This window comes from Apteryx mantelli, chromosome 1 (genome assembly GCF_036417845.1).
Source record: "Apteryx mantelli isolate bAptMan1 chromosome 1, bAptMan1.hap1, whole genome shotgun sequence".
NCBI classification, from domain to species: Eukaryota; Metazoa; Chordata; class Aves; order Apterygiformes; family Apterygidae; genus Apteryx; species Apteryx mantelli.
In genome coordinates, this window is record NC_089978.1 from 107,150,754 (window position 1) to 107,165,627 (window position 14,874).

Genomic DNA, 14,874 nt, shown 5'->3' on the forward strand with positions numbered 1-14,874 from the left:
TGCTATACCAGAAAGGATACAGCCTTCTTGACGCACACCTTGCTCTTAGTAGAAATAATTACAAAGGTATTCCATTATTTTTCCTTCCTGTAGGTAAACGCTTGAAGTGTCATAACAGATGGTATGAACAGGGAAATGTCTGACTTGCAAACCATTAAAAAAAATCCACATATCTCTCTGCTGCCTTGAGCTTTTCTGTATTTAAAATGTAGGCAAAGGTTTCAGTTATATGCGAGTCTACAAAACAAAGAATGTACCTCTACCTGTAGTGTTATTCTATTCTGTAGAATACAAAATCCATATTGTAGAGGTCATATCTGTCTTAACATGGTAGATGTAACAGAAGGGGCCATAGGTACGTTCAGTCTGCTGCATAGGAATTGTGGCATTCCTGCATTATGCTTTTTGTGAGCTCTATACAGCAACACACAAGAACGTTTAGTACATTTATCATGTGACAGAGATTGGTAGTCCGTGCTAAAAAGATCAGCGCTGTCTAGTAACCTAGCAGCTTTGTGATAAATTCTCCTCTCCATCCAGACCTTCCCAATGTCAAAGACAGTGGAAGAAATCAGAAACCCTGAAAGAGATGATAAAGTGGCTAGCGTGGAGTTAAGCAGCAATGTAATCACAGACAACATTTTTGAAAGAGAAAGCAAGCATGTACTTACTATGACCCAGTCATAGTACAGTGTAAGAGGAAATATATGCCAATGCTACAAGAGACCTAATGCTCGCTAATGGAGTGGTCAGGAAAAGACATGGCACTTTGTCAAAGAAGGACAGAGTCTGATACTGAAAATTCATTTTAAATATTGCATTCAGTATTCAGGCCATCTTCAGAAAAAGATTTAGCAGAAAATCCAAAAATGGCAATGATTAGAGCGTGAAAATTTTCCATTTAAAGAAGGATAAAAGATTAACACTTTTTGACTGGTGGTGAGATAAGTAAAGGGAGACATAATGGAATCAGAAATTAAAAATCTGATCCAGCTAATAGTGGAGCCATTGGGAAGCCTTTCATTAACTTCAACAGAGGCTGGAATATGCCCTCGGTCAGCTAATCCTACTTGTTCCTACTTGTGATATAGGAAAAGAGAAGACACACTGTACTTCAGATAGCAAATATCATTTCATTGTACATTTCATTTAGTACATGTAGCATTCCCTGCCTCTGCACTTTGAAACAAGGATCTAGAGGATAACAAGGGTGGTATTAACATTTCTTCTGAGTACCACAGCAGAGAGGGGCAAGGCTCCTGACTGAGCCCCAAGCCCCAAAGTCTCACAGAGCCAGGAGGAGCTCGGGAGCAGCGGATACACACAAGCGGAGAATATCCCAACATGGCATCATGGCATAACACGACACAGGGCTGAACCAACATCTTCCTGGCCCCCCCGACCACAGCCAGGCGTGTGCCCGACTCAGCCGCTCCATGTCGTACGTCCGGGCTCCTCTGGAGCTGCCCTGATGTCGGTCACTTGGTTACATGCTGGGAAACATCTAGACTTACCTTTCCTCCCGCTCACACAGCTAAACAGCTGGAGTTCAGCAAGAAACATCTTCAGTATGTATAAAACATATGCTGTTAATTGTTTTGAAGTGATTTCTCTAGAGGTAGTCTAGAGGTAAAGAAGTCTAAATGGTTGTCCTAAGCATGCATCTTTTTCTCTATTAATTTTCCTCTAGTGCTCTACCTATGATAATTACTGTTTCTAAACTGCTAATTAAGCTTCCAGAGAAAGAGATGCCTAATTATAATGAGTTTAAAAACACTAGCACAATGGGAGTGGGATTTTCTCCTCAAATTTTACCTGAAGATTTGCACTTAGGGCTTATACACTTAACGTAATTTTCTCGATCCTGCATGCTTTTCAAAATCATCTTCCAAAATCCATTTCTGATAAAAAAAAGATTTTGCCGTCACGTGATGCTGATAGAGAGTTTCATAATGAGTATTGTCATGGTTAGGACATTAATTCTAATTTTTTCTTTATGTTTGCTAAGTGTTAGTCTTCCTTTAAAATCTCTTTCTGAGAGCATGAAGCAGTTTTTGTGCCCCAGAAGGCCCTCACCTCACCCTGGCACAGACAGGTGATATCGCCTTGACTTCATTCTCCTTCTTCTCAGCCTCCTAAAAATGTCCTCCCTAACACTGGGAGCAGTGGAAAGAAGGGGATAGGGTGGGAGATAAGTTGAGCGCATCTCCTTCCAAAAGATTTCTGCATTGTCAGAAAAGATAATAGGGCTGGACTAACGAACCGGCCCTGGACTCTGTTCTCTCTCCTGCGTGCCCTTCTTAACAGGGAAGGGGCTGCCCAGATCAGTCCCTGGAGCTGGGCCAGTTGGTTACAGGGGGCCAGGAAAGACCTGGCAGTACCCCACGGTCCAGGCTCCCTTACCCCTGGCTTACTCTGCAGGGATGGATTAAAGGCTGAAAATATAATGTCAGAGGATGAAGTTTGTGAGGATCCCCCTGGCCCCACTCCCTCCCGAGAAAAAAAGATTTCCATGGGAGGACACAGGTAAATCCTTGAGGTTAACACTGGCTTGAAAGTTACCAGTTCTTTTGCCTCTTATTTTTCAGCAGCGTTAATTTGAAAATATATTTCCCTCTCTCCAAAGTGGGAAGAACCCAAGGGACCTTTAATCATTTCTTCAAAGGACCATATTTGCGAAGTAATGACTTGTGCTGGGGAATTTTGGAGAGATTCAAAGGGCTGGTTCTCTGCTGACATAAAAAAGTATCAACTACAAAAAAGTCAATAAGCTTATTAGGTAAATCAGCTTAGAATTCAAACATGCTATGCTAGTTTACTCAATACTGAAATGGGACTTGCTGGGAGAGTTACGAGGGAATTCCAGGGGAAAGAATCAATAACAAAAATGGAAGAAAGGAAAATAAATATCAACAAAAGTATTTCTAAGAAAATCTGGCAAGGTGGTAGAAGATTAAGGCTGAGGTAATTAAAAATAAAAACCTGGAGATGCCAGATTTCCTGGGAGTTACATACCAGATCTGGATCTTCTGCATCTGATAAGTTTTTCGCCTTAACTATTATTGCTATCTATTGGCAAAAATGTATCACTTTTTCAAGGATTTGTTCAGGAACAAACTGTGGCCTGTGACCAAAGACGCTGTGACCAGATGCAATTCTTCTGAAATTGTTACCCACCTGGTCTGAGTTTTACTCTCAGAAGCTAAATTTAACTGAAATTTCCTTTTATTCATTTAATTCAGGCTGTTACATTAACTAAGGGACACACACTGCAGGCTAGCTGAAAACATAAAGAAAAAGTTGCTTTTCTTTTTTGATGGTTAGGTTCTGGTGTGCATAAAAATACTCAGCTGTGGGTTGATAAACAAAGCAACTGGCTTTCAAGTGATTTGGTTTGGTGGTTTGGGGTTTTGTTGTTGTTGTTGGAGAAGAATAGCTAAATCCTTAAAAAATAATTTCATTATATGCTTCCCTGTCAGCTTTCCCTTGTAAGCTGCCAGCAGCAGGAAGCCCTTTATGAGCAGAAACACCTGTGGATTTTTCTCATTTTTGCGTGCATACTTTAACGTTTCAAAGTGCATTCCTTGACTTGTAATTCATTACAAAGTCAGAGCTAACTCTATTGTTTTCTGAGACCATAGGGTAAATATTTTGGCCTCTGGGTCCTGCATCTATGGGAATTCTTGAACGGAGTTAACTACGGCGGCATTTAAACATAGCTGTCAAAAACCACTCTTGAAAAACACTTTAGAAAGTATTATCTCCAGTCTGGCCGCAGAGCGACTTTAATACTGAACAACAAGGGCAGATTGAGGGCGTTTTAGTTAGATATATGATCAGGCTTTAACACTCCCCCCCCCCCCAAAAAAAAAAAAAAAAAAAAAAGTTCTGCGCTTATTCAGCTTACTCGTGTGTCCTGCAAAGGACCACGCACATAGGGAGCCACGCGTGAAGAAACCAGATTTTGTTGTCGCTACGGCCCCTAGTGTAGACGGTGTCTCTTGTTTACGAGAATGTGCCGTATTCGATGTTTTAATGGTGCCCTTGCGGTTACAAACAAAACACGCTCTTAATCCTAGCAGGAAAAAAAAAAAAAAAGTTAGGCTCGAATATTACGCCCCAGCACCGGAGGAAGGAAAAACACAAGCCGAGCGGGGTAGCGCGGCCCCGGCCCCGGCCCCGGCGCCGGCCGACAAAGGGCGGCGGGAGCGCGCCGCGCTCGGGGCCGCGCCGCGACGGGGCGGCCTCGCCGCAGCCGCCCACGGCGCCGCCGGGCGAGCCCGGGGGCGGCCCCGGCGCGGCGGGGGGCAGCGGGCCCGGCCCCGCCGCCGCCCCCAGCCCCGGCCCCGGCCCCGGCCCGCCTCCGCGCCGCGCCGCGACGGGGCGGGCGGCGGCTCCGCGCCCGCCGCCGGCATGGAGGCAGCGGGGCGGCGCGGCCGGGCCCGGGGGCTCCCCGCCTGCGGGGCGCTGCTGCTGCTGCTGCTACTCGCAGGTCAGTGGGGCCGGGGGGCGGCGGGGCCGGGGCGGGCGTGAGCGGGGCGGCGAGGGGCCGCCGGGCGCGGGGGGGAAGCCGGGTGCGAGCTGAACTTTTTAATACTGGCTGTGATTAACTGGGGCTTGGAGCCGTGACGATGCTGTGGCAGACCCGTATGGACAGATATGTGTGTAGGGACCTCTGACCATGCCTAAAAATACTTTTTTTTTTTTTTTGAAGTTTTTCATAGCTGTGCTGCCACAAATGCAGATGGGTAACCGCATTTTTAGCACTCCACCGCAAAATGTGGCTTTGGGAGGGAAGATCTGTGTAACTTGGTTGATTTAAAAATAAATTTTTCCAGTGGTTTTCTTCTGTGACTTTGCAATACAGAGCAGAGGAGCCACTGGGGTGAATGACTACTTCCAAAAAACTTTAATGTAGGTAAGGCAGTCCAGAAGAGACAGGCAGTGTCAACTTAGAGTAAGTCTAGATGCAGATCCATGTGACTAATTTACACTGTGTTGGTTTTGCTAAAAGCTGCTGAAGCTCCAGCTGAGGGAGGAATGCTGTGCAGCCTTACTGTGGGACTTTAGGGAATGCATAAAGTTAAATACATACTTAAGTACTTCTTGAACCAGAGCCTGAATCAATAATGCCAGAATTGCCAGTACTGGAAGCCAACAAAATTCTCTGGTTTATACCCAGTACTTGGGAACTAAATTCTGTATCAGCTGATAACTTTGGTGTCTCTGGGGACAAGAGAAGCTTTTCAGTGTTGTTGATGATTTAAGATATTGAAAATAAACACAGACTACTTGAATTAGAAGAGTGTGTACAGGCTATTTCAGTAGACCTCTCTTGAGCAGGATATGCTGTGTTTAAACCCATCTCAGACTGCGAAAAAACAAAACCATCATCCTATGGGAGAAATACTGTGAGGTTTTTTTTATACCCTCACCCCAGTGTCTTGTTATCAGGAAGATAGGACTGCTCAGGTGCTTGCACGTGCAGGCCTCCAATTTCTCTGATACCTCCAGGTTTTGTGAGAAAGCAGGAATTTAACTTGCATGTGGCTGCTGCACTTACTTCTTGTGTAGTACCAGTACTTGCCTGTCATTTTAGAGGCGTATCTGAAGACATAAGCACTCGCTCCAGAAACATAACAGTGCAAAAGTTTGAAATTGCTGGCATGAGAAGTCCTGTACAGGTCACAGTCCCACACTGCAATTTCTTCACAGCAGATCTGATTCAAGAAGTTACTGGCCCCGTTTCTCCTTTCGGACATCACTGTCACTTCAGTTGTTCGTGTGGTTTTCTAAGCCAGATGGGTGAATCATCCCACGTTTTTATGCATGTGCATTTCTTTAAAAGGGGGTAATTACACAGTTCTCAGCAGGGTGAGCTGACCTGCGTGCTGCCTTGCGCACCTATCTCTTCTCCACGGGTTCCTGCCCTGACCCTTGTATTCGTGCTTGTTCTCGCGAGACCAAACGTGAGCAGGTTCAGGGAGCTGACCTGGTAAAATCTAACCAGCAAAATTCAGGTGAGGAGTTTTAGGAGGGATCAGCAGCCTGAGTGGTTCCCCATGTGGTCACACACGAAGGAGCCTCAGTGCAAGGCAGAGGTGGGAACTTGTGGTCAGAGATGAGCGAGAGCGTGGCCACGGCAGCAGGCTGCAAGGAGGTAGGATTGCCTGGCTCCCACCTTGGAGCTCAGGCACGTGGAAAGCGGGATCAGCATGACCGAAAGGCAGTAAATGGAACGGAGGTAGAAAGAAATGGAGGCAAAAGCCACTGCACAGGCAGAGCTGGGCGCCCCGCTGGGTGCTGCTGCAGGGCCAGGAAGGAGAGGGGTGCCGCAGCACCGCCGTGGCCCCTCCATGCCGGTACAGGGCAAGGGGCGCTGGTGCCAGCTGGCAGTGGGGAAAGCGGCCCCAGGCGGCTCTCATTTACACCCAGAGCTGAGATCAGGCAACGGACTGAACCGGGGGTGTAGCCACTTTCCAGGCAGCTTCATTCTCCAGTTTCTCCACCCTGCAGCTCAGTAAAACAGGCTCTCTGGCCTCAGGTTTTTCTTTGCACTCTGTGTTTAATATTGAAAGATAATCCATGATGCCTTGACATTTTGAAATGTTCTTTCTTTTTTTTTCTTTTTTTTTTAGATGATTAACTAGGAGAAGGAACTGATACAGCCCACTACAAAACACCCATATACAAAACACCTAAATCTGTACCTCTTACTGAAATTTTGAATGAGGAGGAATTGATTGCCATTTGGATTACAGGGTCAGGTCAAGCCTCGAGTGAAGTCCTGTGATTGTGTAAAACTGTTAGATTGCATTTTCTTTAAAGCTGTGCTGTAAGGTATTTCATTGTTGTTGCTGTTTGACCACATGAATGTTATTTTTATTCAGCAGAAAATTGTCTGGCTCAATGTGATAATGACTGCAAAGCTTACTGCTGCGATGGGACTACTCCCTACTGCTGTTCATATTATGCCTACATTGGGAATGTCCTTTCGTAAGTATGTTTGCTCTTTAGAGGAAACCGATGCCCTGTGTTCATGAACTTGATGTAAAACCAGGTTGCTGAAAAATGTGTTTTGGCAATAAACAGTGGCAGAATTTGGTTTGGTTTCGGCTTTGTTTGCCTTTTTTTTTTTCCTTGCTGGTAACAAATATTGGTAGTCCTGTAGTCTCACGTTTCATGTCTTTTTAAAGCATGTTTATATCAGATATGTGCTAAAATTGAAGCTATGTCCTTAATTGTGTACACTGATATGTAGTATCTTTACAGCTTATTTCCACAGACTGAGAACTTTTTTTCAAGCTCTTCAAATCAAGAGGGCTATGAATAGAAATCTTGTATTTCTTGGTTGAAAGGCTTTGTTACAATACTTCAGTCAAACCACTATTCAAATGACCTGGATTTGAGGGTTTTTTTCCCTTTCAGTGCTCTTTGTTTTCTTTTTATTGACTTTTTTGTTTTTGTTAAATGATTTTCTGGCTTTCTGTGGAATTTATTGAATATTTTCTGTGTGAGGGTAATCTGCTCCTTTAACACCGTTGTATGAATAGCATGTTGTACAGTGTTTAACACACAAAAAAGAAAAACACAGCAGATGAAACAGGGTGGGTATGAATATTTCCTATACAGAGGAAAAAATTGGAGTATACTGTTCATTAAATACATAGGCTCCAGCGGAGCTGTTAGCTCTGCTTCAGTGTTCTCTTCAGAGAAACCCAGGGTGCCTGCCAGCACATGATTAATGTAAATGACAACCATAAGTATTACATTCATGTGTGAGGATAAACCTAAACAGAACATACAGTGTTATTCTTCAAGACAGGGCACCTTACCATCTGTTTTGCCAACCCCATCAGTAATTTCCTTAACCTTTAGCATGCAGTCAGTGACATATTTTTATTTTGTATTCTTGACTAAAAGCAGAGTAGGAAAAAGAAGTATGTCATCTGAACTGCTCGGTGCTTGGGGAGGAGTGAGTGGGAAGGTGGTGGTTGCTTTTTCTAGAAGAGGCTCCTCTGTTGCATGCTTTGTTTTAGCCATGGTACCTGGGGAGCATGTTAGTCTTCCCTTCAGTATATTTTATAGCACTTTGAAGGAGTAGGCATAGTGATGGTATTTTAATACAGAATTGATCCACAGCTTTTAAAGCAGATCAGACACTTCCTGGGCTAAAGTAAATAAAATGGTGATAGAGCATCAGAATCCTTCACCCCTCTGGAAATAAAAGAGCGTGTATTTAAGATTGCCTGTTACTGTTGGAGAATGACAAGTGATTTTTGCTCTCGCCTAGGGAATGTTTGCTTTGATTTTTTTTTTCTCATTCCAAGATTGCTTTCTGATTTAGATGCGTGGAAAGAGGTGCTGGTTTTTGCATACCTTATTCTAGCTCATATGCGCTTAGGAATGTTGGATGTGATACCACAGGATAGCCCATTATAAAAAGCAGGCTTCCTATAAAGCAGCGAAGCAAGCAGTTTCTTCTCCCACTTCCACATGAACATCCTTGGCATTTGTCTAGCCTCATGTCAGAGCTGTGCTTTGGAAAGGATCAGCCAGGGGATTTTTTACGGTAATCACTGAAACGTTCAAATCACACTTTCAGCATCAGGTTCTTGCTTAGTCTCTTGTATGTTTATTTAGCAGCTTTGAATTCGGTCTGGGGTGTGAGTGATGCTGGAACATTGGAAAGATTTGTGTGTATTTGGATGATTTTGAACATTGGAGTGGCTCTCTACAAGTGCTTGTTTGTCACAGCTTATCTTGAAGAGAACGTTTGATTCTTCTCATTTTTTATGGTTAAGTACTCCAATTCATAGACTCGAAGGCCAGTCAGGAGTCATTATTCTCCTGTGACCTGACATTTTGCATGATCAAACCATAGATTTTTTTTCCCTAGAAGCTGTACTGGGTGTGTCTTCTATAAACATGTGTAATCTCATTTTGTTCAGGCATTCAGGCATTAATGAGTTGACCATCTGCCCTGGTATGCTGTTCTTTAGTTAATTTTCCTCACACTGCCAGGAAATTTCATCTATAATGAATCTGAAATTCTTAATGTCAGGTCTTAGTTTATCTGCGAGTTTGAAATGTGGCCCTAAGTAGTCATCATGACAGCTTTCAACCTTATTGCTGAGCTGGGTGAACTCTCTCAGCTTCACATGTAAGATTTGCTTTGTTTTGCTTGGCCCTGCCCATGGGTCAGTTCTTCAGCTTTCCTTTGAGCTCCTTCTAGTATTTTCACTTCCTTCTGAAAGTGGGGCTAGCAGAGCTGAGCACAGAACTTTGCCAGGGGTCCTACTAGGATTTTTTTTTTCTATATCTTTGTTTGAGTATCTGTTTTGAAGCAGTTATCTATGATGATCACAGAAAATAGAGCTGGAACAAATTCTAGGTTCATTTGGAAGTCTTCATGTCACTGTTCCCAAAGCATGTCTGCCACTTCAAGCTTGCCAATTGTTCATTGTTAGAGGTCCTATCTTGCATTTAGTTGTATTACAAAACATGTTGTTGGACTGTGACTTTAACTATGCCATTTAGATTGCTCCATAACAATAACTTTCTCTTTTTATTTTTTTCACCATATTGGTCTTTGTTTTTATGTGCAAACTTTACGAGTCAAAGTTTCTTCTCATTTCCTCACCCCAAATAACAAACCTATGAAATTGCATTAGAAGAAGATGTGATCCCTGGGATCTGGAAACCCCTGCTAGTGACATCCCTGCTTGCTGATGGCTTTCTGTGAACAACTGAGTTTTCTGTTTTAAGAAATCATCATCTTTTTAGGACATTAGGGAATTTTTTTTCTTTAGTCGCATGAGGTTTTTGGCAAACATCCTCCAGGCTGTGTGCATCTGTGATTAGTTTGGGGTTTTTTTTTTGCACATGAAGAGCAGATGCGAGTGATCAGCTCACTCTAATATTAGGATTTAGAGGCCTGTAAGAGATGCTCCCATAACTCCATCTTTAGTTGGACTAGTTAAGAGATATACTCTGTAAACATTCAAGGTCTGTTTTTGAGTCATTTATAATCCCATGAACATCTCTAATGTAAAGTAACACATCCTTCCTCCTTCTCCTCCTCCTCCTCCTCCTATTCCCTTTTTTCATGATACCCTTTCAGAGCAAGGTGTTACAACACTGAGGTTCCAGTTATATTTCCCTTCCCACTAGTTTTCAATAGTTCCAGCCTGTCATTATTTCCTCCGATGCATATGCATTTCCTCTTGTTTATTTGCTAGGCATCTAGTGCTCAATAGATGTTTTTCTAAAAATGTTTTTCCTTGGACAAATTACAGATTTATGTTTGGATTTGTGCAATGTAATAGAGCTATTTCTATGAAATGAATGAAAAGGTGCAGAGACGCTGGGGTTGCCAAACAATTCCTTCTGTCTGGCTTTTCACTCCTCATCAAAAGAAAGCTTGATGGCATCCTTTGCAGCCTTCCTGCATGATCCCAGCTCTTTGAGTCAAGAGATTCAAATTCCCCTCCTCCTCAGAAGCTACTTTTTAAGCTACTGAGTCATTTGTGACTGACCTTTCATCAATTGCCCTGTGCTACATCTGCCTCGGTAGCTTGCTACCAAGGTAGGGAACCGAGAGAAATGCACTCTTCTCTTCCCAGAGCAGATGCTCCCGTGTTGCCCACAGCAAAAGTATCTTGGTAACTAACCAGCCACCATGGTTTTGCTTTCTGTCATTCGGTGGAGTTGGAGATGGTCTGGTTACTCTGCAGTCAGCTCCAGCTTGGAGTCCCAGAGCTCCTCAGCAGTGGAAGTCGGTACGAAAGGGGTTTCTTCTCCAGATCCCAAATTTGTGTGTGCACTTGTGATAGTGCTCTTTGTATTTTCTTGTGCCTTTATTGTGGCCCAAGTGCGGCTTTTAAGCTGCAGGGAGCTCTCTGGGAGGAGATGTCAGTAGTTGTGTGCTGTCAGGGGCAGTTCTGGATGCCAGCTTGGCCTTTTCATGCTTGTCTGCAGCTGTGAGTTGATGTGAAATCCTCTCGGATCTAGGTGAATAATGAAGAGGAGAGGGCAAAATAAACAAACTGTTCTTTTACATGAATACTGCTGGACCAGTTGAATATTCAGCAGAAATGAAGGGACCCAGATTTGGCCCACAGTATTTGGAAAAGCTCATTGATAGCTGTTCAGCTGTAGTGTGATCAGTCTGTATCTTCCTGGATGATTCTTTAGGGGGAAGAAACTGGAACATTGGCTTAAACAGAAGAAGAAAGCTGAGATGCAGTGATGATACGTTGTGTTGCAAAGTGTATGAAGTTTCTTGGTAAATGTCTTTAGAATGACTTAATCTGGGATAACTTTTATTAAAAAAAAATACAACACATGATTCCAGGGACTTCAAAAGTAAATGGAAGAAAAAGTAAATAAAAACTTTAGAGAACTGTGATCTCATTACAGATAGTGAATGGGGATTTGCAAGGGAGTAGATGGAACAAATGTTACCAGAGATAATGAGGAAGCAACAGACTATTTGGTGACTGATGAAACATCAGGTGTTATTTACTTGAACTTAATATACATTGGAGGGGGCGAGATTTTTTTTTTTTTTGTCTAGGGTTGCACAATGTGGCCAGGAAGGAAGGAAGGCAGACAGAGAATGGGAGGAAAAGAGGCAGAGAATATGCTTAGCGTAAAAATTGTGTGTATGCTCCAGCCTTCCAAACTGAAAAAGAAGGCATTCGTAGTATGTCCAAGTGTGGCATTTGAAGTGAAGTGCTTTATATCCAGGAGTGCTCTGAGAAAAGCAGCTGACCTCAAAGAATGCCATTTTCATGAAATAAAGAATGCCCCTTAAGCTGATTCGCTTGATATGCGAATATGGGATTGAGGTTGGGTATGGAGGAGGAGTGCACCAAAGAACAGAATTAGCATTTAGAAAGTTAAGAATATGGAGATGTAGTCTCTGGAGTTCATAGTGAATAAAAAAATCAGGAAGCTTAGCATTCACTATGAATTCCAAATAATTAAAATTAGACATTTTCAGGCATCCCACAGTAAATATGCGAAGCAACATATGGATTGGGGATGGTTCTATGTCTGCACTTCAACTGTCTGGTACTCTGCTTAAAATAAAATTGAGTTCCTTTTCATCAATGCAGTGTTCAAAATTTCACATGATTGAAGCACTTTTGGACAATATGCAAAACTGCAGTTTACCTGACAGTTACCATTTCATGCCCGTGGGTCTGGGACTTCTGAGAAGATACCAGAAGGTGAGCCAGAGGCCTGATTCAATGAATATTTTTTCCATTTGTCTTGAATTGTGACTTTTGGTCTGGCGAGTCTCCTTGAATAAGCACACAGAGCACGCCCTGAGCTGTGAGGGGATGGAGGCAGAGCCTGAGGATGCTTGTGCTACGCGTTGGGGGCTGGCTATCAGTCTGCAATCGATAAGGAGAAAACTCCGATGACTGGACTAAAACAATTTCCCTTTCACTCTGGGTAAGAGGTGGATAGAAGTTCAGCTTTTTAATCCTTAGTCTTCAACATCTGGAGTACCTGCAGAAGTGTGCTGTTCGTGCCTCAGCCCGGGAAAACCTCTGCGGGAGAGGTGTCTGCCTGGCCCTCTGCAGAGGATTGATTAATTGCAGTCTGCTGTAAGCTTAGAGGAAGATCTAGGGCCACGTTTCATTATAAGATCTGCTGGAGAGAGAACTGGTATGCGAAATGTGACCTTCGCAAAGTGATTGAACTTGCAGTTGTTTTTTGTTCCGTGCCTATTGTTCCATTGCATATCCTTTGCCGGGGAATGTGTGATCAGATTTATGACTAGAGCAGTATCTGCTCTTGGTGGTGGCTGCAGAGGAAACCTTTGTCAGTGCCAGAATTAAAACACAGGGCGTTCCTTCTTTAGCCCTTCATGTTTTTATTTCTGACCCTGTGTTGTGACAAGCTGTACGTTGGCTGTTAAGTAGAACAGCCAGCTCTAAACGGGGGGAAAAAAAACTGTGTTGCTTGCCAATGGTAATGGTGACTATAAAAAGATAGCTCCCTCTTCAAGTTCCCACCTCCTATTTGGATTTTAAAGCTGAAGCTGGGATTTTTTGGGTGGCTGACTAACTATTTTGAAATGTTTGGGACTGATGGGACTTTTTTCACATTTAAGAATCATGGCTTTTAGTATTTAGAAAGTAGCTATGAGAACTAGAATTTTTCTTATGAAAACTGGAAGTCTTTTTAAGCATGTGAGGCCTGTTGTTCATAAAAGAAAAAGCTACCATGTTTTTTTGCTAAAATTTAAGTTGTTGATGTCTCTGTGGATCATCTGATCATCTGTTTTTCATCATTTGGAAGATTGTTAAAATTTGGCCTGAGAATGGAAGCATTAAGGTATAAATCACTGTGAAATGTTCTCTGTGGCTTACAGAAGACTCACGGTAAGGGGTGGAGAAATAAGCATTCATAAGGGACTCAGATAAATTACCCTATTTATACCCAACTGTCTTGAAAAGATTATTCAGTAGAAGAGAGATGATTTTGTATTTATCACTTGCAATGGCCTGCTTTAGTAGCTGGTAAGATTTCCCCATGTGGTTTGGTCGCATGAAAGATAAATGTTTTCTTACCGTATAGTAAAAGATTGGCATAAAGACTGAGTCTGGGAATTATGTTGATCACAAGATGACTGTCCTTTCTTCATAAAAACTTTACCTTGTCTGTTATTTACCCACTCCCCCTCCTTTTTCTTTTTTGAGTGGGGGAAGACCTGTTTATGTATATGTGTGTGTGTGTGTAACTTCAGGGTTGTGAGTAGACTCAGTGGATAGAGTCCTGATCCTGTTGAAATCAATAAACTAATTACTTCAGTGGGGATTTCATGCACTGGCTCTAATGGGACAATTTGTAAGCTCAAGGACCTTGTTGAATCCAAGTGTTAGAGCAACAATTTCTTTCCTTTTTCTTTTTCTTTTTTTTTTTTAAAATAACCATGGTACCTTCCATGCTTGCTGCCACCTTATGCTCCCCTGTTTCCAGTTCGAGTGCTGCTTACTGAGGTGCGTCACTCTTGGGGGTGAGGAGATGCATAGGACAAATCCCATCTCAGCTGACTCATCCGCTCCCCGCAGTAGCTCCCTGCATTTCTCAGCTGCATACACGTAGTCCCTGCCACCAGCTGGAGAATTTCTGTTTTATTGACTAATTCTGAGATTTCACTGAGCTCGCAGGGTTCTCGGAGGATTAGTGTATTGCATTTTGTACTGGTTGCTGTGTAATAAGAAATATCACAGTAACTCAGAGCAGGGTTATTAATGAAGGTACTTTGGGGTCAAAAGATGTGCGAGGGGGCCATTTCATGCTTGCACTGTGTAATTGCAGCCAGTCCAAATAAAACCTGTAGCACTAATTCAATATTTGAACAATATCTTCCTAGAAAGATAAACTCTAGTTCTAATCATAATGGGCCTCCTTAAGGGACAGAAATAAAGTTTGGAGTATATAAGTGATTTATTAAAATTTAAAAGAAAATGAACTATTAATTCACAGGGCAGCTGCAAGTTCCTTTGAGATTTATAACCACAAGTAGATAGAAATTCCACAGTAGTTAATATCATCTTTAGAGATTCAGTGAAATTTTCTTAATGATTTTTCTCTGTTAAAAAACAAAAAGTTGACATTTACTTTCTGAATTGTTCACACTTTCAAAAAAAATCTTTTTTCCTGTAACGATTTATTTTTGTAGAATATGAGATTTGCCCTGGGACTTTTCTGTACATAAGTATTTAGTATGGGGTAGTGAGCCACTATTACCACAAACTGTGCTGGCATGTTTCATCATAATATCTCCCTCTGATGGCTCATCCACGCACAGAAGAGGTTTTTACTGCCCTTGGTAAACAGAGTTATTCCTTG

At 42.6% G+C, this 14,874-nt stretch overlaps 1 protein-coding gene across 7 annotated transcripts in view; it reads left to right on the plus strand.

Moving 5' to 3' along the window:
* Positions 1-4,377: 4,377 nt before the first annotated feature.
* The window catches only part of CYYR1 (cysteine and tyrosine rich 1), a 57,952-nt gene continuing 47,455 nt past the window's right edge, over positions 4,378-14,874 (plus strand). For 2 of the 7 annotated variants that reach the window (XR_010884653.1, XR_010884647.1), the window contains exons 1-2: positions 4,407-4,492; positions 6,639-6,996. Coding sequence is in view for 2 of the 7 variants with exons in the window: in XM_067299513.1 (XP_067155614.1) it covers positions 4,414-4,492; positions 6,891-6,996 (185 nt within the window). In the remaining 5 variants the exon portion in view is untranslated. Of the gene's footprint in view, positions 4,493-6,638; positions 6,997-14,874 lie in introns of all 7 variants that reach the window. The other 5 variants (XR_010884649.1, XR_010884651.1, XR_010884648.1 and 2 more) reach the window with 5 other exon arrangements.